General features: G+C 41.0%; 1 protein-coding gene across 1 annotated transcript in view; it reads left to right on the top strand.

The window, feature by feature from the left end:
* The first annotated feature begins 349 nt into the window (after positions 1-349).
* The window catches only part of FASN (fatty acid synthase), a 65,788-nt gene continuing 41,278 nt past the window's right edge, over positions 350-24,859 (top strand). Inside the window, exons 1-6 of the mRNA XM_081320657.1 lie at positions 350-528; positions 14,392-14,532; positions 15,424-15,576; positions 16,875-17,048; positions 17,414-17,614; positions 23,970-24,092. Of these exons, the coding sequence (XP_081176783.1) occupies positions 14,406-14,532; positions 15,424-15,576; positions 16,875-17,048; positions 17,414-17,614; positions 23,970-24,092 (778 nt within the window). The 5' untranslated portion in view covers positions 350-528; positions 14,392-14,405. The remainder of the gene's footprint in view (positions 529-14,391; positions 14,533-15,423; positions 15,577-16,874; positions 17,049-17,413; positions 17,615-23,969; positions 24,093-24,859) is intronic.

Below are 24,859 nucleotides of genomic sequence, written 5' to 3'. Positions count from 1 at the left end.
TTTTCAAACCAAGATCCAAGGAATGATGTTTCTCCCCCCCTCCTCCTCCTCCCGGCCGACATTTTGTAGGGACAGGGCTTCGAGAGGCCTCGGATGGGGCTGAGGGTATGGACGACGCGTGTTCTTCTGAGCGCTGCTCTTGGCTTCCCTTCCTCCCCATCGGTGATCGCGAGAACCTCTCGTGAGCCAGAGTCTGGCATCGCCCCAGGATCTGCTCCGGGAGAGCCAGCGCCGCCTCTCATTGGACTGAAGCAAAAAAGCAAACTGTCAGCCCATGTGGCGTGGCCACTGGAGGTGGTGGCTGTTTAAATAGGCGCCGGGAGCTAGAGGGAGACAGTGAGAAAGAAACGGAGACCGCGGAGCTCAGTGTGCATCAAGCACCGGGAACGAAAGGGGCAAATTAGTCGAGAGACTTGAGTGCCTAGCAGTCGGATAACGCGCCTCCTCCGCCAACCAGCTTTCAGCAGCTGCCGAATCGCTCGGCTCAGCACCGACCTGCCGCCTGGCCGACCTCAGGGACCTGAGCAGGTAACCAGCTAGCATTGCTTGGAAAGAGGCGTCCAAAGCTTGGATGGGGTTTTCGGGCGTGAATGAAAAGAAACTGCAGGAAGCTAAAATGGAGCCTGCGACTGGAGCGGTGCTCGCGGGGACGCAGGGCCCGAGTTATCTATCCTTGGGGTATTTCCCCCCCCCAGTTGGGGTGAGGACGATGGAGGCATTGTAGATGGCTTCAAATCCGTTCCCTCCGTCGGCGAGGGATCTTTTCTTTCCAGACCAACCATCTTCCTCGCTCCTGCGTGGGGAGGGAGGGGAAACCGGTATTGGAGGCACCACATCGCTAATGTGTTCCATTTTCCCAGCCTCTTTATGCAAAGTGGATTGTGTAAGCCTGGGGAATGGCTGAAATGCATCTCTCTTGACTGGAAGTTGTGCTAATTTGGGGCGACATCAATTTCAGGTGCTTCTGAAAGGCAGTGAAAGGCTGTGTGCGACGCGTCGAGGCCTTGGAGGCGCAGGAAAGTCTGTAATTAGCTTGCCTTATGAATGCCTCTTAGAACAAAGACCGTTGAACTTATGATGCCAGTTTGGGTTTGCTCTTTCTTTTTTCTTTAGGGGATGGAATGGGAAGCGAGGCTGTGGTTTGATCATGTCCCTTTTTAGAACCTCACCTTCCCTGCTGCCGCCCATAGAATGACAAGGATAAATTCTGGATAGACTGTCATTTTGTAGTGTGCCGATATGTTAAAATTAAGAGATGGTTTCTGAGCTTGTTGAATAAGGGGGAGGGGTGTTTCATGAGGGGAGAACTAAGCCTTTCTGCATTGGAAGTGCTCTGCATCCAGCCATTTTGGTATCAAGCAGGGAAAGCAGATATGCTGACGTACTAATATTTCTTTCTAAAGACCTAGAAGGAAATCTCTGGCTCTTATCATTTACATACAGTAGTATGCAGAAAGAGCTAAGACCTTAAATGCAAAAAATGATGTTCTGTGATTTTACTATGAGGTAATTGGGAGATCAGATAATCTTTGTTGCTCATAATCTAATAATTTGCTTTTTCTCAGGAAAATAATAAAAATAAGAGTTCTGTTTGATACAGAAAGAAATCTCCTTTGCTTCTGGACAAAATATGTAACTTATTGTTCTGTACTACAATATATCTGGGATCCTCCAACTCCTCACCATCCTTGCTCCATTGATTTTGAAAGCCTACAATTGTTTTAATGATGCAAACATTTGACATTTAAAATTGCAACTACATCATTTTATTAACACATTTTAATCTAGTGAAATACAGTTCTCACATTTATCAAGTAACAAATGCATGCAACACTGAAACTTTTAGGCACATGTTTTATTTTAAACAGTAGGATAATGGATGGCACATTCCCATTATATTTTTTTTACCTGTAAATGCATTTTTTAAGTATTATTGGCTTATTAAAAGTTTTCAAAAATGATTCTGAAGTGAATTCAACAGCATATACCTGTTATTTAGAATAATCTGAAAGCAATGTTAAAGTAGCCTTTTCCAATATTGAACGTTTATATCTTCTGGACATTTAACACCCCAGATTTGAAGACTAGTGCAACTCTTTGGTAGGTTACCTGGGAATGATGGAAACCATAGCTCCATCAGTATCTAAGGGCTGCAGATTGGGGAAAGCTGCTTTAAAGCTACAGGAAGTAAAAATAAAATTGTAATAGTTTAAGTTCCTTTTTGCCATTAAAGCCAGTGGAAACAAAGAACTTTAATTTCATAGTTTACAAACAATTCATTCAGTGATGGCCCTAAATTAAAATGCAGTTTTTGTTGACTTCAGCAGTACTAATCTGTTTACAACAGTAGTTAAAAAAATTAACAGTGACTTTTCTTAATTGTTTGGATTTTATTTATCCTTAGTTGAAATCCAAGCCACACATTATTAGTTCAATGGTATACGTACAACATGAGTTGCTTTTGAGTAGATATAGAGTGCACAGTAACAGACCAGCCCTGGTCTGCATTAGTAAACTTAGAAGCAAGTCTTACTCTGTTCAGTAAGTTTATCCATAAGAAATTTGTTTAGGGTTACAGTGCTAGGCTCTACTTGTAACCACAAGTAATCAGGAAGAGAAGCAATCTACATTCAATGAGTTTTTTCAGTCAACAATTTGAGGAACTAAGAACAAGCTGCATATCATTATAGAACTTCAGTTTACAGGAAATACAAGTATTTTAATGTAAATACTGGATACAAATAATAAAAATGATGTAATAGGTATATAAAATCTGGGCTGAACAATCTTTTACATTCCTAAAGTGGGCATGCTTGCAACAGATTTGAAATATATCAATGCAAACTGTCATGGCCAGATTTGAAACACATTTGAACATATTTAGAGGTCACACTAAACTATAGCTTTTATTATAAACCAGTTGATAATGTCATTTAAACTATAGTTGGCTTAAAAGAATCCACCTTCATTATTCAACAGATGATAGTTCAGATAATACTGATGACTGTTTAACAAACTTTTAACAAGCTGTTCAGATTAATCACAGCTGAGGAGGTGAATGGCTTGTTAAAGTTTGAAAAGTCTTCCTCAGAGTTATAAAATGGGGGAAGAGGATGAAGGCTTGTTTAAGAGGGAAATGGGTATTTGTGGCCCAGTAATATGGTTATTTTCTGTGCTGTCTTTAAATTCTTCTGGACAGCAGAGTACTCCAAATTAGAATGGCCAGTTCCTTTGGAACTGGATAGCGCTCGCTGCGGTGATACACTGTCTGTCCTGTATCCATTAAATTGGTCAGAACTTTGATATGATTTCCTTTTTTAAATTTTCCAGATATATTGCTTAGGTCAGACATGTCAAACACAAGGCCCGGGGGCCGGATCCGGTCCACGAAGTGGTTTCATGTGGCCCACGAAGCCATCCTGGAAACAGTGAGGGAACGGCCCCCACTGTCTTGGCCCTGGCCCAGAGACCCTCCTTCTGCCAGAGACCCTCAGATCTGTCCCACTCCTGCCCAGGCCCCCATAGGCACCCTTGATGTGAACGATGTAGAGCTGGCCATGCCCACCCAGTAGGCCATACGCACTCTAGCCACGCCCACCCAGTAGGCCATGCCCACCCTGGCCATACCCACCCAGCCCCCTGAGGGCAACCGCAATGCTGATGAGGCCCTCAATGAAATTGAGTTTGACACCCCTGGCTTAGGTCATTCTAAGATGCAATATACTGGACTAGATTTATTTTTGTCCTGAATTAGCAGGCTCTTCTTAGAATATTTCATTATTTATAAGGAAATAAGGTTGGAAAGCCAGCCCCCTGGATTCTATAAGTGGAATTTGTACAAAGATGGGACCTTGTATTTCATTTTGGGCAGCAAAGTATTTTGGGTCATGACCAGAGGGACTCACAGCAGTTTCTAGATAATTGATTATAGTCATCAACTTAAGAAAAAAAAGTAATATATTTTACTTGCAGAAGTGAAATAAAGGCACGCTGGGAAAACTTAAGAAATCCCCAAGGATACATTCACAGGTATTTTATATTATACAAGGACAGCTCATGGCCCTTTAATATATGCTTGCTTTGGCGAAAATAAATGTGAAGAATACCTGAATGCAATTTTCACCAAACTGGTATTTTTCAGTGGTATTGGAGACATTACCTTTCCAAAATTTCTTTCACTTGATTGGTTATAGTGCTGTGGTAACACCAGATTTGTTCAGGGAGCATCCCAAATGGTCCGAAAGTGCTCTGATGTATAAAACTGGCAATGAATCCTCCATTAAAATATGAATCCCTGGCTGATTTATGCAGCTGCGGAGGAGACACGAAGCTGGTTCCAGGCAGTAACATCTGCCTCTTTGAGTGAGGGTGTCTTCCCCGCCGCTTTGAAGGAGGCGGTGGTGAGGCCCCTTCTCAAGAAGCCTGCCCTGGACCCAGCGATTTTAAATAATTATCATCCAGTCTCCAACCTTCGCTTTTTGGCGAAGGTTGTTGAGAGTGTGGTGGCACATCTGCTTCCTCTGTTCCTGGAGGAAACTGATTACCTTGACCCGTACCAATAGGGCTTCAGGTCCAGGTACAGCACGGAGACAGCATTGGTCGCGCTGGTGAATGATCTCTGGCGGGCTCGGGACAGGGGTTGTTCCTCTGTCCTTGTCCTATTAGATCTCTCAGCGGCTTTTGATACCATCGACCATGGTATCCTACTGCAGCGTCTCAGGGGGTTGGGAGTGGGAGGCACTGTTTTGCAGTGGTTCTCCTATCTCCTGGGCCGCTCGCAGTTGGTGTTGATGGGAGGGCAGAGATCCGCCCCGAGGCCTCTCGTTTGTGGAGTTCTTCAGGGGTCGGTTCTCTCTCCCCTCCTGTTCAACATCTATATGAAGCCGCTGGGCGAGATCATTTGTAGTTTCGGGGTGGAGTATCATCACTTTTTTTCTCCACCCCGAACCAACCCAGTGATGCCCTCGCCGTGATGTCCCGTTGCCTGGATACGGTCCGGGTCTGGATGGGGAGAATCCTGCCAAGACTGAGTGGCTGTGCGTACCGGCATCTCGGGTTAACCAGTCTATTCCACCTTTAATGATGGGGGGGTGAGGTGTTACCCCCCGTTGATAGGGCTCGCAACTTGGGCGTCCTCCTGGATTTGCGGCTCAGCCTTGAAGATCATATAGGAGCCATGACCAGGAGGGCCTTTGCCCAGGTTCGCCTGGTGCGCCAGTTGCGGCCCTATCTGGACCGAGATGCCCTACGCACAGTCACTCATGTGCTCGTGACCTCCAGGTTGGACTAATGCAACGCTCTCTACATGGGGCTGTCCTTGAGGACCACTTGGAGGCTTCAGCTGGTGCAGAATGCAGCCGCGCGAGTTGTCATGGGGGTTTCCCGATACTCCTATGTAACACCTCTGCTCCGCGAGCTGCATTGGCTTCCGGTTGCCCTCCGGGTGAGATTCAAGGTGCTGGTGATGACCTATAAAGCCCTAAATGGCTTGGGTCTGGGATATTTGAGGGAACACCTGCTGCCGGCATCAAGCTCCCTTCGTCCTGTGCGCTCCCACAGGGAGGGCCTTCTCAGGGTACCACCGGCAAAAGATTGCCGGCGGGTAACACCCAGGGGGAGGGCCTTCTCTGTGGGTGCGCCTGCCCTCTGGAACCAGCTGCCCGTAGAGCTCAGGACTGCCCCTGACCTTCGTTCATTCCGCCGGGACCTGAAGACCTGGCTCTTTGAGCTTTCTGGCCAGGACTGAGAATTTTAATTGTAATTTTATTTTAATTGGGTTTTAATTGGAGTTTAACAGGGGTTTTATTTTATTCAAGGACTAAATTTAATTATTTTAATTGTTCTTATCTTTTGTAATTTGTATTGTTATTTTAAATTCCTTGTGAACCGCCCTGAGTCCTACGGGAGAAGGGCAGTATATAAGTCCAATAAACATAAACATAAACATTTATAACGACCAACTTTTCAAGTACATATTTGTAATCCTGTCTTGAGTAGCTGCATAATTAATGTCTACTTTCTTTACTACATTCTTTGTCTATTGTCCCTACTTCCTGTGTTTACTTAATCTACATTCAAGGTTCACCTGCATGAGAATTATGCATGGATTCTCTGCTCTGCTTCCTGTCTTCCTCTACTATCCTATTTGTGGTTAATTTCAGATCTAGGCTGGCTAAGATATTGAGCTGTCAAAAGCAAAATAGTGACTATTTTCTTCCTCAAGATGAATAACATCTGAACTTAGGACTGCTTTTAAAAAGAATGTTTATTTTGAATTAATGGTATATACAACTATTCCTGGCCCCACCCACCCCTTGATACACCTACAGAAGCACATCCTTGCTTTTCTGTTCTTATAGTTCCCTTTCTTCTGTCCCATCTTTTTATGTTCTGCCAACTTTGGGGGATTTATTTTTTTTTAATCTGTTACAATTGAAATACTAGCTGAGTTAATGGAAGTGTCATGGGAGCATCTGATGTATTTGTAGTGTTGCTTTGCTCTTCAAGCAAGCAATTCTGCTCCACTTGAGCTGCTCTCTCCTGCCTCTTTTCTTTTCCTTGGATAAGTTGTGGTAAAAAAGGGAGAACAAGATAGAGACAACTGAGATAGCCAAATTCATCAGCCCCACAGAGATTATAGTTCTGTTATCAAACAACATTCATAATCTGTGTGATAAATTAATCCATTGTCTGGAATTGTTTAATACTTGGAACCATTAATTGGGTTCAAACTATATACTAAGCACAATCCATAAATTTAGTACATTGTGTAAATACATCTGTTAGGTCTTCCTATGTTTAGGTATCTTGTGTTAACATTGCCAGATTATATATATTTTACCTCATGTTTGAGAAAGCAATGATTGGCAACAGAAGCATAATTGCCTGTTGCCTGTTGCAGGCATGTGTGACATGCTCAAGGAAGGTAAAACAAGGGCAAGAAAAAGTTTCGAGCCTGGTAATAAGACTAGCCTTCCTGATTTGCCAATATAATACCTAATTTCACCTAATGATAGGGCTGAGCACATTTCATAGTTCTGGGTTCTGTTCCACCCAGAATCTTAATTCAATTGTTGCACCATTCTATTATAATTAAGCTGCAGTCACAACGTCATAGTTCAGACTATGTTTGGATCAGAGATCCCCAAGCACTACTAGGCCGTTTCCTCTTGGCCAGTGGGTCACGTAAGTGGCTGGACAGTGCATGCACGTCCCCTGCCCTTGCGCCGGCACTAGCCGAGCTGCAAATCTCATGCCGGTGCTAGCCAAGCCACGAGCCTCTCGCTGGCACTAGGAGAGCTGCGAGCCGTGCACCGGTGCTAGGAGAGCCATGCCAGCACTAGTAGCCCCATTTGTGGAGCATACATGCTCACAGCCCCGTTCGCGCACACATGCAGCCACATTTATGTATGCGCGCATGCGCGCATAAAGGCACCTGTCCCTCCTTTTCCCACTGGGCCACCAACCTAGAAAGTTTGCTGACCCCTGGTGTAGATCTTTGAAACCTCTTCAATGGATATGGTTGAAGTCTCCTAGACCAGGGGTCCTGAACCCCCGGTCCATGGACCAGCTCCAGTCCGCAGCATGCCAGCAAGCGGGTCGCACAAACAAGCAAAACTCCATCTGCGGAATGCTGGCAATATTCAAAACCACACCCCCTCTGGTCTGTAGAAAAACCTTTCTCCATGGCACCGGTTCCTGGTGCCCCAAAGGTTGTATCCACTATTTTCAAAATCAGACACCCAAATTGTCACTGTATGTTGTTTTTTTAGTTCGTCCGAAAAGCTCAATTCTAATTGTACATTTCCTTCTGTTCGGCACCTGTGTTGATAACCTATCTGGTAACCATAGTGAATGTCATGTGGTCTAGCTATGTTATGAGTTAGTTTTGCTGTGTGCGCAAGCGTAAAAAAAGTTTTTCTAGTCTTTGTCCTTTTTCCTTTACTGATGAGAGAGGATGTACTCGGTTAGCTTTCTTTGTTTATATATATTTTTCTTTTGTGATTAAAGGTTTTTAATATGCGTCGGGTTTTATTTTCTTCACCCACGCGCATTATGCATCATCTGAAGCACGGTCCATCGCCCTCTGATAGGAAGAATTATTCCTTGACACAAATGTCCCTAGAAGTTCATAAAGGGCATGAAGGGAAATGACTCTAAAACTAAATTATCCAGCAGGAGATACCCTTATGTTCTATATGGCAGAGGTCCCCAACCATGGAGAAAAGTTTTTCTGTGGACCGGAGAGTGCGTAGTTTTATGTGCTACCTGCATCCCACAGATGGGGCTTTGCTTGCTTCTGCGGACCAGTTGCTGGCATGCCGCAGCCCGGTACCCGTCCACGGACTGGGGGTTGGGGACCTCTGCTATATGGTATAGAAATCTTGCTACATTTAAGGAAAGTAGCTCATTTCTAATAGTATAATTCTTTCACACCTTAAATTAGAAGTCAGCAAAAAGGTAGATTGGGATTTACTGGTAAAACATTGGGTGATCTGAAATTATCTGATTACCGTCTCTCATTTTGTTAACAATAATTATGATAACATTACTTCCTGTAACCAATTTAGTTTGCTGTAATGAAGAAACTTTGAATAGCCAGGAATAGATTGTCATGTGGAAGGATTGTGAACTTGGCTTCATTTTAACACTCAAAGCAATTATCTGAGTCCAGCACTACATAGAGGTACTCGACATTGACCCTCTTGGGTCACCGTTTCAGAGATATTTCCTTACCAGATTACTCAGTGTCTTCAATAATAGCAGAGCTTCTAATGTAGTGGAAAAGTTCTTCAAAATTCAGGGTGCTATTCAGAAGTATATATCTGCCTTGAAAGTAGCCCCCATTGAACTGTGTAGTACAGTCAGACCTCAGCAGTTTAACACAGGAAATATTCTCTTGATGTTTTGTATTAAGTATGTCAAAATATGTTTTATAAAATTCGCCAAATTTCAATTCCATAGGAATTGTTGGATGCAGTCCTCAACATATGGTGATTGAAAAACTAGTAAGCAATGACATTCCCAGGTTTCAAGGTCTGTAAATCAGTATTCAGAGAATGGATGACAAATGAAGGCTTTAGGAAAAAAATACAGGAAAGAAAACATCATTTGATGTTTTCATAAAAACTGGGTGATATGAAAGCATTGCTTAAAACAGACATGTCAAACACAAGGCCCAGGGGCCGGATCCGGCCCGTGGTTTCATGTGGCCCATGAAGCCATCCTGGAAACAATGAGAGAACAGCCCCCACTGCCTTGGCTCCGGCCCAGGCCGGCCAGGAGTCAATGTACAATTTCGTGGTGGTCATCTATGCTGAAATACATTCAGTCTTAGCTCCACAAGGCCATCTGGAAACAGTGAGGGACCGGCCCCTGCCACGTCGGCACTGCCCCCTGGGTGCACGCTGGGGAGGTATCACCCTTTGTAAGAAATGAAGAAATGCACCTTCGCCTGGAAGTGGCCAGCACATGGCCCTGCCTACTTCGGGCAGGCTAGGGGCTGGGCAGCGTTGCACTTCTCTTCAGATTCGTGCCACCTGGCTCAGCCTCTTGGCGCTGTGAGGAGAGTGCCCCGCTGCCTGCTGAAACTGGGCAGGCTGGGGGCTGGGCAGCATCGTGCTTCTCTTTGGATTTGCACTGCCTGGCTCAGTCTCTCGGCGCTGTGAGAGAGCACCCCGCTGCCTGCTGAAACCAGGAAGGCTGAGGGCTGGGTGGCATCACGCTTCTCTTCGGATTCGTGCACCTGGCTCAGCCTCTTGGCATTGTGAGGAGAGCACCCCGCTGCCTGCCAAAACTGGGCAGGCTGGGGGCTGGGCAGCATTGCACAGGTAACATCGACTCTCACACTGCTCATGGCATCCCCTCCCCCAGAGCCCACCAAGCTGGATATATGAAGTAGGCGAGGGTCAAGTGCTGACCACTTCCAGGCGATGGTGCATTTCTTCATTCCTCATGAAGGATGACACTTCCCCAGCTGTGTTTCTTGCCTGTTTTTCTCCGTCCCTCATCTCAAATATTTTTCCACCACTCTGTTCTTAGGGAGGGAGGGAGGAAGGAAGGAAGGAAGGAAGGAAGGAGAGGGAGGGTCTGAGGGAAGTCCTGCCTTAGTTGTGCCCTGCTGCCCTTTCAACATCCCCTTGCCCGCTCCTCCTGGCCTATCCTGGGGGGGTCTCCCATCCTATTGCTAAGGAAGCTTTGGATACAAAGCCAGGTCTCCTCACATGGAGAGGGAGTGGGCCTCCCTCTTGACTTTGCCTTCATACCCATCATGAGCAACCTGGCTAAGGAGAGCAGGCACAGCAGCTGGGTGCCCCTTGGGGAAGTCGGGCTGGGCTTAGTGCCACGGGTGCTTCAGGGCTGGGCTGGGCATTTGACCTCTGCATCACCATCCAGCACACACACCCCGCATGGCCTGAGAGAAACAGTGAGGCTCCTCCAGGGGACCATGCCTTGGCACTTGCCCCGGTCCCATCTCGGTCTGCCAGAGACCCTCAGATCTGTCCCACTCCTGCCCAGGCCCCCATAGGAACCCTTGACACAAACAATGTAGAGCTGGCCATGCCCACCCAGTAGGCCACACGCACTCCAGCCACGCCCACCCACCCTGGCCACACTCATACAGCCCCCCAAGGGCAACAGCAATGTTGATGCGGCCCTCAATGAAATTGAGTTTGACAGCCCTGGCTTAAAATGTAGAAAGATATTTCTTGTTCAAAAGGAATAGATCCAATGCAAAGGGAGATGCAGTAGCTTTGTAGTTAAAAAAAAGTCATACCCTTGTAAAGAAATTCATTTCCATGAATATGGAATTGTGATTGAATACTTTTGGGTAAGAATAAAAGCAGTGAGAAAAAAATGATATTATTATGGTTTATTTCCAGGTTACTGCCCAATGGTGGTGGACAATCTATTTCTAAATTAGTTGCAAAGTTTTCAAGAGGGTATGTTCTAGTACCAATGGACTTACCCTGATATCTGCTAGGAAATTCAGCTAGGGAAACTTTATGAGGATAACTAGAAGGAAAAACAGATTAGAATGAACTCGGGCAAAAGGAGCAGAAAACCCTGCTTTGAAATCCTAACAGATAAGTACGGTAAGTTGAAGCAAGATGGGAAACCATAAGCGGAGTTGAATCCCCACAAAGTGGCCACTCTGGTCAAGGCTAAAGCACTACACTTTAACAGGGACAAGGAGAAACTGGTTCAGAAAAAGAGCTACCAGCCTGGAAACCATGTCCTCTGAGGAATGGTTAAAAGAGTTGGGCATGATTAGCTTGCAAAAGAGAAGACAAGGGGAAGATGAAATATCAGTCTACAAATGTGTGGCTATCTTTTGCAGCAGTGGGCAGAGCTATTCTCAATTGAAACAAGAGCAGGAAAGAGGTCAACATGTTGACATCGAAAAGGGGATTCATGCTGAATATTAGGAGGAATTCCTTGACAGTAAGAGTTGCTAAGAAATACTACTTTGAAGAGTGGTGAAAGTCCCTATCCCAGAGATGTTCAAACACATTCTAAGTGCTTTCTTTATGATGGATGGTTTAGTGGAGTCGGCAGAAAGCGAGATGTCTTTTCATTTCTAACTTATGAGTTGTATAATTTTATTTTATTGGCATATAGATACTTTATGAGAGCCTGTAGTGTCTAACTATATCCTGAGGGTGAGAGCATTTTATAGAGGGATTGAAATCAGTGGCACTATTATTTTTGTTCAAAGTGTACCAGATGTCCCTAAACAGGTTTGGTCCTGTTTAGAACTTGGATGGTAGAACCTCAGGAAATGCCAGGTTGTAGATTAGTTTGGGACATTTGAAAAACATTGGAAGCAGTGTGGTAAGCCTATTCTATGTTATTCCTAGAAAATGATATATCCATGTATTCACTAGAAACTGAACTTTGCTTAAAGGGGACCTTAAAAAATATCTGATGCCCTCAATAATGGAACACCTTTAGATACATGCTTAGCAGAGGGACCACATAAGCCAAAACTGCTGCCTGTCAGTTGTGCCCTGTATGCTTAGTACAAAGCTACCTAGAACTCTTCTATGTTATGGTGGAGGGTGTTATGGGGGCATACAAATGCCCACACTCTTATTTAAGAAGATGTATGTATTGTATCCTCCCTTCTGGGAAGGTACTATCTTCATAACCCTTTCCAGCATACAGTGGATGTTCATTTGAATATCTCCAGTAGGACCATCCAACATTAAAAGAAGCAGTATGGACTAGCTTCATTAGTTGTGACCACTGTAACAGGTTACGTTGAATACAGCTAAAATACTGGAAAGAGATATAACTGCTTGAACATCTGGGCAGCTGTATCCTAATCTGTCTCTTTCTTCTAAGTTTGCCCCTGAAGAGTAGTAAAAGTGCCTTTGGATTTGCACAACTCACTGAGAGAAGAAATTGGATATAAATAGCTTTGCTGACATATTTATTGATAAGCCCCAAATGTTATCAGCATGTACTTTTGATCTGAACTTTAAATTTAAATAAAAAAATAAATGTTTCGTGTGCTATTTCCGTAGTCATTTTCAGTACAGGATATGTCTTTCAAACTCTCAGATATGTCACAAATTGTCATATTGTTATAACTTATTTTAATAGTCCAAAGGTTTCCTAATTTTACTTAATTTTAATTACAGTTAACTTCTTTGCACTCGCTCTTGCTTGGGAATATGCTTCATCTAATTCTAATGAGTCTTCTAAATAAAACATGTGTTTCACTATTTTCCAGTTCTTAATTTTTCTAACTAAATCATAAATTCTATCAGTCCTTTGATACCCTTTAGGATCCTGAGCAGCAATTGTTCAGTTCCCATTCAGAATATGTCAGATAACAAAATGACCACAGTTATTAAATCCGTGGCACACTTAAGCAAAAATCAGCGGAGTGCAATAATTAGAACACAGTTCGCTTCGGAGTATCCTTCCTGGAAACAGAAGAGCTCTATAATATTATGCCCATTCTATTTGTTTATCATTTTTCACTTAGTCCGATTCTGCTCATTTAGAGTTTCCTGGTAGCTGCCTTTATCCTTTTTACAAGTTGAGCTATCCTCGTTGGTCTCTGCTTTTATCCTTGACTTTTCCAGATATTTGCACACCTGTTTGCTTTCAGACATTAACAGAATGACAGGGACCCTGGAGATCTTCTAGTCCAGGGGTAGGCAACCTCGGCTCTTTTATGACTCATGGACTTCAACTCCCAGAATTCCTGAGCCAGCTTGGCTGGCTCAGGAATTCTGGGAGTTGAAGTCCATGAGTCATAAAAGAGCCGAGGTTGCCTACCCCTGTTCTAGTCCAACCACTCTTCTGAGGTTCTCTCTTTAGACACTAATGCGAACCCATCTTCCCTCTCTCCCTCCTTCCATCTCTTCCTTTTTCTCTGTCTGTTGTACCATCATCGCTTTTTTGATGCTGTGACGATTAAAACAAAGGGAACAAGTTGTTCGTTTCATTCCTATGTTCCATTGTAAGTCAGTGAAATTTTTGCAAGAAGGGAGATTTGAGGAAGCAAAGTAGCATTCACTTAAACTGGGTAATGTCCCTCCAATGTGCTTCTGTTGCCACTGAATAGATGAAGAAAAGGGGAAACTTTGCAGCACGATGGGAAAGAGAATAGAAAGCAGAGGGATCCTGCTTCACTCTGCCTGGGAAGAAGGATGCCCAATGGCATATGTAAGGCTGGAGTGGCATGAGGACTTTCCATAAGAAATGGGTTGAGGCAAATTCATTGACTTAATAAGCCGCTGTTGAAGCAATCACAAGAGAATTACAAAATGGAAACTGCTCATCATCAGAGAATACAAGAGCCTGACAGTGCAAGTTGAAATGGCCGCACGAGGCAGCGGCTGTGGTCCTCGGAGGGAAGGCACAAGCCAGGAGTTGTTTCCAAAGGATGGCTTTGGTCGGAAAGCAGACAGTGTGGAGCAGACCTTCAAAATAAAAGCAGAGGGTGTACCTGTGGGGGATTGTGAGTCTGTGGAGGATGACAGCTTCTGATCCTGGGCTCAAGAAGTAGTGGGTGGCCCTTACTGGTGATGAGGCAAGCAGAAAACAAGGATCTGCCCTGTAATATGGAAGGAAGAAGCTATCACTGGTCACAATCTCCTTAGGCTAAATCCTGCCTCTATTTGAATAATTAAATTCACTGATTCGTTGAGTAATGTTGGCACCTCACGTTTTTGTATGACTCATCCAGACCTTTAGTATGTGGTGATGCATACTTATACAATATTGTTCTGCTGTCCCACAAGTGTATCTTTAAGAGTTTGTTGTTTGTTAATTCTTAAATGGCCAGTGAAACATAAAACGTAAAAAGTTACCTTTTTTTTGCAATATTCACTGTTGCCTGGACCTGACTCTTGTTTTGCTTTTTTCTTTCAGGAAATCATTGAAAGATGGAAGACATAGTAATTGCCGGTATAGCAGGGAAGCTGCCAGAATCAGAAAATTTGCAGGAATTTTGGGGAAACCTGATCAATGGAGTGGACATGGTTACAGAAGATGATCGGAGATGGAAACCAGGTAAGTTAAATAATTTTTAGTTGATGGTAGAAAAAGAAACTTGGGGGAAAAAAGGTTTTATATGCATTTTAAATAAGCAGAAGTAGGAATCAAATGAAACCATTCTTTTTAAATGATTGAATTGTTTTAGACAGTTTGATCAGTTTCCTATTTTATTTTGATTAAGAAAGTAAGTCATTTCCATTTTTATTAGGGAGTTTCTGCATCCCCCTTAACCCCTGATGTTTTTCTTCCCTAATGCCCAGGGCTCTTATCATGATTATTTGGAAATCTAAGATGATTGAAAGGATAATTTCTGATTTCTCTACAGTCTAGTTTACAAACTGGGTAGTTTAATGAATACATTCCCCTACCATTAGAGAAAAAGGAAACTTTTATGGATGGAAGAATACAACAAATTAACAATGTTTAGGTGTCTGTTGCATTGATGTTATTGAATAGATCAAGCTTAGATACTTTTCCAAAATAAATGCAGTTAGCTATATTTGTGAAATAAGTTATTATTTATTTATGTAAATTTATTGGCCACCTAACTCCAGCAGACTATGGAAATGAATATAAGTTAGTCAAGATTTCTTAGGTATAACTACTTCTGAATCTATGACGAGTTGTGTTCTCCAGCAGAAAAATGCTTAAAGCTTGGATAGTGCTAAAATAACATCTAAAGTATTTTGTCTTTACAAAAAAAATGTGGCTTTCAAAAACAGCTCTTCCCAGTATTTTACATCTTGCTTCCATATTTACTTGGCCTGCTAAGATGTAAAAATAGTAGCGACATGCAAAATAAGTGCAATCAGCACCTGATTCATAATGACACCTTCTTATTCAAGTAATTATATACCACACAATGACTGTGATGAAATTCTTTTCTTTCTTTCTTTTTCAACTCAGGAATTTATGGACTGCCCAAGAGAAATGGGAAACTCAAAGACATCAGCAAATTTGATGCCACATTTTTTGGAGTCCATGCAAAACAAGCTCACACCATGGATCCTCAACTACGTCTGTTATTGGAAGTTTGTTATGAAGCCATTGTGGATGGTGGTAAGGAAAAGAGCTTGGAATTCTTTATTCAAAAAGCCTATTGACCTATGAACTGAATGCAAAAATTGCAGTTTAGATAAAAACGTGATCAGATACAGATTTATTCATGCGTAGAATAGACACAGGAAGACTGTAATTAGTAATTACTGATGTCTTTCTCTAGCTTGGCCATATTGGTTTGATTGTGCAATGCATATCAAGAAACTAAAAAGATATGGCCCAAACTATTCTTTGTGGAAAGATTAGGTAGTTTGATAAAATAAAAGTTACAAACTGTAGTTGAGCCAGTCTGAAGAAGCCTGAGCGGATTTTGAAATAGTGTCACCATGTTTTTCAAAATTCCTCTTTGAAAATATTTATTAAAAGCAGCATGAGAAAACTATGTTATCATAAGAAAACAAGAGAGTTAAAAAGAATGTGAAAGAAAGATTATACAACACTATTGCCACTAATAATTCTTTCTCAAAGTCTGTCTTTAAAAATAACTGGAAAATGGGTCACTGGGCAATAAGATGACCACAAATGTTCTTGAGTACATGTTTACAATATGTTTGCTATAACCTGTGAATTAACGCTTCTGGTTTAATAATACATACTTTGTAAGATATAAGAAAAGATTTACCCATTCACTTTGGAAAATTAATAGTGGCAGAAACAGTCTTCTTCCCTTTTAAGGGAATCCACTAGTTTGGTGAAAGAATATTCTTATTCCATGATCCAGTTAGATAGTGGCCCTAACTCCCAGGTGTGCTGGCTGCCATGGTGAGGATAAGCACCAGAAAGATTTAGGCTCATCTCTACCCTCAGCTATGGAAATTTACTAGGTGACTTTTGACCAATCCTTTCTCAGCACAACCTATTTCAGGGGTGTCAAACTGCCAGCTGGCCGAATGCATCATGCCAAAACCGCACCCACCCATTGCCGGCAATGGAAAAAAAGTTGCGATACGTCATGACACGTCACATGACGTTGCGAGTTTGACACCCCTGACTTATTTCATGTAGTAGTTACTGTTCGCAATAGGAGAAGGGAACACTATGAGCTCCTGATCAAAAAGCAACACATAAATCTAAGAAATAAATATTATTTGGCTACAACCTTAATAAATGGAGCTTAGTACTGTGACATAATCATCTTCTTACAATCTAAAAGTTCTTTCATAAATACATCTTTTCTGTTGTCCATTCATCCATCTCATGTTTCCATTAACTGCTTGGATAACAAATATGCTTGATGTTCTTTTGAGTTTTTTGTCTTGTAAACCACAGGGAATTATATATGTCTTCCTCCTTTGTAGGTATTGATCCAACTACCATTCGAGGCACAGATACAGGCGTGTGGATTGGTGTGAGTGGATCAGAAGCTGCCGAAGCATTTAGTGTAGATCCTGAACTGTTGCTGGGATACAGTATGACCGGCTGTCAACGTGCTATGTTTGCCAACAGAATCTCTTACTTTTTTGATTTCAAAGGCAAGTGTGCAGAGTTACAGGTTACAAGCTTAATATTAGCAACTACCAGTAGTTATCTTGTGAACTGGTAATTCCTAAGTAAGGAATTTAGTTATAGGAATCCTGGCAATTTTATATGAGGGTTAAGATGGTGAAATATATAATTGAGGGCTTTTGGAAATTTTTCTGGGCGGCTTGCTGCTACAATAATTTGCAAAGCACAGCTGTTGACAAAGAAGTAGAGATTTGTCTTGAGGGTTGGAATCAGTTGGAAGAATGGGAATCCTTTCTTTTTTCACAAGAGAAGCAAACTGGGCAGGTTTGGCGGATAACTGAAAAAGTTATAAAGTTGGTAATCTGTCTTTTCATGCCTTGTATTTCCAAAGGACCCAGTATGTCCATTGACACAGCCTGTTCCTCTGGCCTTGTTGCTCTGGACAATGCTTACAAAGCAATTAGCAGTGGACAGTGTGAATCAGCTCTTGTAGGTGGAGTCAACCTTATCCTGAAACCCAACACATCTGTACAGTTCATGAAGCTCGGCATGTTAAGCCCAGAAGGGACCTGCAAATCTTTTGATGCTGAAGGTAATAAAATTGTTTTTCTTTTTTCTTTTTAAATATATTTTATTAATTTTTTACAATAACAATCTTTCGTGCTTCATGAAAAGTGTGTTGTCTGGATTCATATATTTAAAACAATGATAATTACCGTAATTTCTACAATTAATCAATTTGTTGGTAATATATTTCTTGATCCTCTCTTCTTCCTATAATATTCTCCTTTTGTCTACATTAAACAAATATAATTCTTAATATTTTCAGTACAGACCAAGTTGAATATAAACATTTTTAGTATTTATGCATATAACATCAACATATAACATGTTTTTAATCAGCTCATTTCCATTGTATTTATAAAAGTCATCTTATTAAATCATTGTATGTCCTGTTTTCAAGATTCTTATTGAAGCTTAGCTTCCCCTCAGTATTCAGACCACTCTTATCAGTCATAATTTTCTCAAAATTCATTACCTTTAAATATCCAAACTTTTCATTTAAATAGACCCTCTCAATGTTTTAACATTTCATATATTCTAAAAGTATTATGCTACTTCTATATCTTATTCCTCTTATTATAGGGCCCCTTTACAAGCTTTATCTATTCTTTTGGCTATATTCCAACAATATTTAATCCTATAATACACCGTCTAATAATCTTTCTCTAGGGCCTCTTTATATCCAAACTTTGTGTGTGTGTGTGTGTGTGCACGCATGTGTGTGTGTATTAACCATATTCAATCTGATAAGTTGAATCACGTCTGTTGACTCCAACTTTGATCTTCTTTTGCCAGGTCGCTTTCCAGATCACTAAGTTTAGCTTGTCAGGTTGTATTTTTGTAAGTGTTATTGGGGACAAAAAAGACAAATCAAGTAAGGTATCAGGTTTTTGTCTCCCACATTTTGATGATTCTTCTGACAGATCTTTAATCCATTTTATTTTTTATTTTTTATCCTCAAATTTGTTTTGAAGTCCTGGACGATAAAGCATCTTTTTTGTCTTCTTTGTTATAGTAAGGTTTTGCAGATTTTTTTTTGTATTAAATTGTAGTTTTCTTCATTTGTAGCTTTTCCACTTAAGTCACATTCATTTAATTTATATTCTGTTGTTTGATTTGTTTGTTCATTCTTTGTTGTCATTTTTATTTATTTATTTTAATTCCATTTATATCCCGCCCTTCTCCGAAGACTCAGGGCGGCTTACAAGCTTAGCAGTAGCCTTCATTCTATGTATATGCCTGCTTGTTAGGGCTTTCACACACACCCCAAGCGGCATTATTACAAAGTCAGCTTAATTGCCCCCAACAATCTGGGTCCTCATTTTACCTACCTCGGGAGGATGGAAGGCTGAGTCAACCTTGAGCCTGGTGGGATGCGAACCTGCACTAATTGCAGGCAGCTGGTGTTACTTAAGGAGGCATTAGCCCACTGTTCCACCAAAGCTCCATTTTTTGACTGTCATTTAGTTGTAGGTTTAAGTTAGAGATATGTTCGTTTATACTGTCAAACCTATTTCTAATCTCATCATGGTTTGAAACAATTATCATTTGAATCTGTCGCAGCATTGTTTATATTTTCTCCTGGAATGTATTTGTATTGTCTTGAGTCATTGTTCCTACGGATCTTTGAAGCTCCAAACTGGGGTCTTCAGGAAAATGTGTTAGGTATGGTTTTCTATTACTTTTAGATAGGTATATAACATCCATTTTATCTCTCCACTCTAAGTAATAATCTTTTTAATTAGTTTTATCAAGCCAGTCCATCTTAAAATCCAAACAGCCAAATCTTATGTAGTTGTTATCTTTATATAATGGTTTTATAATCCAGTACGTTTCCAATTGTCAAGGCACCACTGAAAACAATATTTTGTGGCTGTTGGCTTCTTCTCAGGGGTCCTGTAATTATCAGCCAGTCAGGATTCAGTTCAAAGTATTTGACCATCTAAAAGTTTTCCAGTAATTTCTCCTTTAGAAGATTAGCCAAAGGCCAAAATTTTTCTTTCTTTGCAAACACTTCTTAGGTTAGGATTTAAGAATGCAGTTCAGCATGCTTATAATCCCAGAAGGTCAGCAGTTTCCAAACATATGTAGTTTCACTCAGCAGTAGATAACTCAATGCTTTGTTCTCAGCTGTTTTTTGCTGTTTCTAGGCGTCTTGCCAAATTCTGGGTCAATGCTGCTATAATTTTCTCTAATCCTCCCCTAGATGTCACTGTTCATTTTTCAGCTGCTTCTTGGGGAAGTTTTCCAGGAAATCAGATATAAAAAGGAGTTGTTGGGGCACCCTTCTTTCTTTGCCACCTCTCTGGGGCGACATAGACCCATTAAGGGTCCCCTGGCAAGGCAAAACTAGCTGCGGGGTACGGAGGTCAGCAATCCCGCAACCGGGTGCTACGGTGCAAAACCAGAAGTCATATAAGATTGTTTCTGTCACTGTTAAATATTTAGGTCAAATGTTATAAAGATTTTAGTATGGGAATAAAATATTTGTTTTCAGAGCTTTCTTTTAATCAGAAAAGCCAAAGAAGCTGTATGTGTGTGGTTTCTCCCCACTTCAAGGCTCTTTAGCAGTAATGAATCAATTTTAATTGCCTTTTTAATTTGAGAACTATTTGCGAGGTTCAGATCAGGCAAGGAAGCTACCAACAGAGAAAGAAGACTGTTTTGAAGTATTACTTGCCTCTAGTAATGTTATGTTGCTTCTTCTCCATAAATTGCAGCTTTGATAAGAAAGCTAGAAAGTTATAAAAATTCAAGGGACATATGTGATTCCATAAAGTTTGGAGAATGGCAAAGAAATTATATGGCAAAAAAACCACTTAGAGCTTAGTTTGTTTTTAGTAAATATATGAAATACATTTAAGTTTTAAAATACAGCAAAAAATGAGAGAGAACATTTAGAGCAATCTAATTTGCAAGCTAATTCTATATTTTTCTTTTTTTTTATTTAAAAAGTTTTACAATACATTTTAACTTTAATCCCCCCCTCCCCCACCCCCATCTAACCCTCCCTATCCCTCTCCCCTATTCCCACCTCCCCCCCCCCGACTTCCCAGAGCTAAATACAGGGTATAAAAATGAAAAACAAACATAAGCATCCATATGCTATCAACAATAAACTATTAATTCTATCACCCTCTGGCTCATGTAAAATGATTACAAACAGTAATAATATTACAGATAAGAAAAAAAAGGAAGAAAACAGAAAAGGAATTTTACTCAAATGCTAAATAAAATTTCTTAATCCCAATCCTTATTCATATTAATTTCAAAGAAAAAACTTTCATCTACTATTTACATTCTCCCACATTTCTCTAATCTCTAGACAAATTCTCAATTACGCACCAAAAGCGCCTATCTCTATTAACCTTATTAATCTCCAACCAAACTGAACTATAATCAAAAATAGTTCTTGCATATATCACGCCAAATATCTCGCAGTTCCAGATCATCCATCTATACGTCTAGGACACCATTCCAATCTCCAATAAGAATAAAATAAAAAATTTAAAAAAATTATAATCCAATTAGGTAACCTTTGTTTATAGTAAGTTAAGAAAAATCAACTTGTTGTTGATTAGAAGCCTGCGTACAAATACTTTTAGTCCACAACCCTAATATACGTTTCTTGCAAACAGATAACATCAGTCTTAAATTGTTTTAAATATTAAAGAGCTTTCTTTCTCCTCTATGATGAATTCAATCCATTGACATTCTAATTAGAAATTTAGTCACCAATCTTGACACTCCAAAGCTTTTGGAGCATATCTGAAATGACCCCTTCAACTTCTTTAGACCGCGCCCCTCCCACAGCTTCACTGTAAGTACGCTTTGGAGGTTCCATAACTTTCTGCTGGTCTTGCTCTTGCTCTCGTCTCGCTCGTCTTAGGGCGGCACACGTCATCCTCTGCTCTCCTGCAGCAACCGATGAGACTGTAACTTGATCCCCTCCAGCACCATTCTCCTCTGTCTGTTTATCTGCAACTTCTTGAAGCTTTCCCTCACCATATCCCTTTGCAGCTTCCAGAAGTGGTAGGGGGATTGCTTTTAACACATTGCTATAAAAATCACGTGCCTGGGCCACAGTAACCAAACGATGTCTTTTACCTTCATGCATCACCACCAGTCCAACTGGAATCTCCCATCTGAACTTAATATCACATTTCTTAAGTTCCTGTACAAGAAATGCAAAATCTTTCCTTCTCTTTAAAATCTTTGGAGGAATCTCTTTTAAAACCAAGACTTCTTGCTCAGCAACTACCAATTTAGTATCATAAGCAGCTTGAATGACTTCATCTCTAATTACTCTCTTTGTAAAATAGACCACCACATCTCTGGGTAACTTCCTCTGTCTTGCAATCCATGAATTAACACGAAAAATTTTATCCATACTTCCCTCAATTTCAGATGCTGGCTGGCCCAATACCGTTTCCAAAGCTTCAGAGATCAGCTGCTTTAAATCTTCTTTAGAATTCTCCTTTAAGCCCCTAATTCTAATAGCATACTGCATCTGATGATACTGAGCGAGGCTCAATTCTCCGTCCACTTTATCCCTTATATTTTCATTCTCTAATACCTTTGCTTCTAATATAGAGTTCTTTTGACTGAGATCCTCCACTTTTGCATCCAGCTGTTGCACACATTCAGCTACACTTTCAATCATAGACAACATGTCTACCCTCATTGCTCTAAACTTCTCTTCCATCTTCTTCTCCAACTTCTCCTCCAGCTTTTTCAACTTTTCATCCATCATATCAGATATTAATTGTGAATGCTTTTCAAGGGCATCTTGTAAATCCTTAGGCGTCAACGCCGGAGGAGGTACAGGAGGAAGCAAAGCTTGCAACGAGGTCTGTTGCACCGGGGAAAACCCCGCATTCCGAAGAGCTTTAGAAGTTTTGGCCGCCATCTTTCGTCACTTTCACTTATTGCGCACTTTCACTTTAAAGCTATAAAATCCGTTGAGCTAGAGCAGGGATCAGCAACCTGAAACAGTGAAAGAGCCACTCGGAACCGGTTCCCTCACAAAAGGAAAAACTGGGAGCCGCAAAAAATGTGTGCACATGCGTGTACATGCGCGCATGCGCAGAACAGGGTTTGACTGAAGAGTGGAGCCAAGGCGAGATATGCACCTACCCTGCATATTTGAATTGATTGGTTGAACTTTTTTAGTCCCACTTTTTTTTTTGGCCTGCACATGGCAGAAGACTGGGAGCTGCAGGAGACGGCTGAAAGAGCTGCATGTGGCTCCGGAGCCGCGGGTTGCAGACCTGTGAGCTAGAGAGTAAAAATAAAAGTCCACATCACCTTGACCTCCTGTACCGCTCTGCCTGCATCTTTATACTCAAAAGTATTCCTTCTGGCAGGGGTGGTTGCTAACGCCTGGCTCTGCTCCAAAAATCACGGAGCAGAGACACTGCGCAGCTCGGAGCAACCCAGGCTTCGGGGGGGCTCAATCCTTCAGCCGCCCAAACTCTCAGTTCAGGCGGCCCCGGAGAGCTCAACCCCTACCTGGGGCCTCACCCCCTCCTCTTCTCCCGAGGAGGGGGCTTCAAATCCATCTAAACAGCTGATCGGCGCTGTTTACGATGGAAAAACACAGCTGCGGAGCAGACAGCCCGGAGGCGGCTGTCTTCGGCACCGCGTCGCCACCGGAAGTCTCAATTCTATATTTTTCTTGTTAAGAGAATCCTTTTAAATGAATACTTGTTAAAAACCAATACTTTATTATTAACTTCAACTAATTTTAGAGTTACAAAAGAAGCTTTAATGTGATGGCCTCCAGATTCTGGTGATGATAAGCATTTTACATAGAGACTACAAGGAGAATTAGTGTAAATGGTAAATTTTAAATATGCATATTTGAGATACATTTAGTTACAGTTTTTCCTATATATGGTAAAGCTTTTTGATTGGGAGAAGATTTTATAATACGATTTTCTCTGTAACATTTAATATACCATCAAAATATGTTAGGGAATGTTACTAATTTTCTTATAAAATTAATACCCATAATAATTAAATATCAGAAAAACAGAATTGTGGCCTTTATGCCAGACTATTAGTAAAATTATGGAAAATAGGGTCTATGCCAGTGTGATAATCAAAAGAATAAGCCAAATTGGAATAATAGAACATGGTTTAAGATTCTTGCATAAATTTATTCTGTTAATCAATTATTTTCTGTAACTTTCTGAATAGTGACAACTCTAAAAATATGTGGAATTGAAAAATCTCCAATCTTAAATATGAAAATGAACATGATTTAGTATTTTTTTCCATTTTGGTTGCCCAGCACGTTTGAAAACAAAGATTAGAAATCCAAGTATTAAAACAGGAATATAGTCTGAAGTTGTTACTTTAATGGTTCTGGATTTTTGCAGGGAATGGCTATTGTCGCTCTGAAGCAGTTGTAGCTGTGTTTCTGACTAAGAAACCAAAAGCCAAACGGATTTACGCTACCATAGTAAATTCTGGAATTAACACAGATGGATTTAAGGAACAAGGTAAAATATCATTCCCTTTCTTGGAAGTTCTAAGGTTTTAACAATTACCATGCAGGAAACAGAGCAGTGTTCTTCTTGAATTAGAAATGTCCATACCATATTTTAATCAACTGGTATTTCTCATTGGTTCCTGTTTTGGTATCATCTACTTCACTGGTGTGTACACTGACTATTAACAGCTCTCCAGAAAAATGATTCCTTTAAGAGTCTCTACAATCATCCAGCAATTAATGTAGGCTACTAAAGTTTGCAGCAGAAGTTGACACCTCATCATAGCAGCTACCTCTTTCCCTCTTTACTTAGAAAAAAAATGAATGAATGCCTGAATATTCTGCCATTTTAAAAATACAAGGCCATATAGGAAAACTCATGGTACACAGACTGTGTGTGGCCTCAGAGCCAACGTTTATGCAAACTTGTGATAGTCTCTCCACAGGAATTTAATGGCAAAGTTGAACAATGAGACCTGTTAATTTTCAGTAAGAAACAAATGAAAATAGGAACAGTAAACTGGAGATTGGCTTAACACACCTATAATATTTAACTCCCAAATCCAAAAAATGAACAAGGTAGAGCAATTTCACAATAATAAAAGCCTCAGGTGGAAATGCCCTTATAAGAAATCTTTCCTTGTGAAGCATGAAAACACATCCCAATGAATGACTCAGCATTCACTGAGTCACTGAGAGCATATCGATGTTTCTGTGCTACCTGAGAAATTGCTGGTTTCTAAAAAGTTTTGCAAGTTGCCTTTTTTCTGTTTGCAA

This window comes from Vipera berus, assembly GCF_964194415.1.
Source record: "Vipera berus genome assembly, chromosome: 2".
Taxonomy (NCBI): domain Eukaryota; kingdom Metazoa; phylum Chordata; class Lepidosauria; order Squamata; family Viperidae; genus Vipera; species Vipera berus.
Note: the sequence above shows the minus strand (reverse complement) of the source record. Positions and strands in the feature narration are given on the sequence as shown.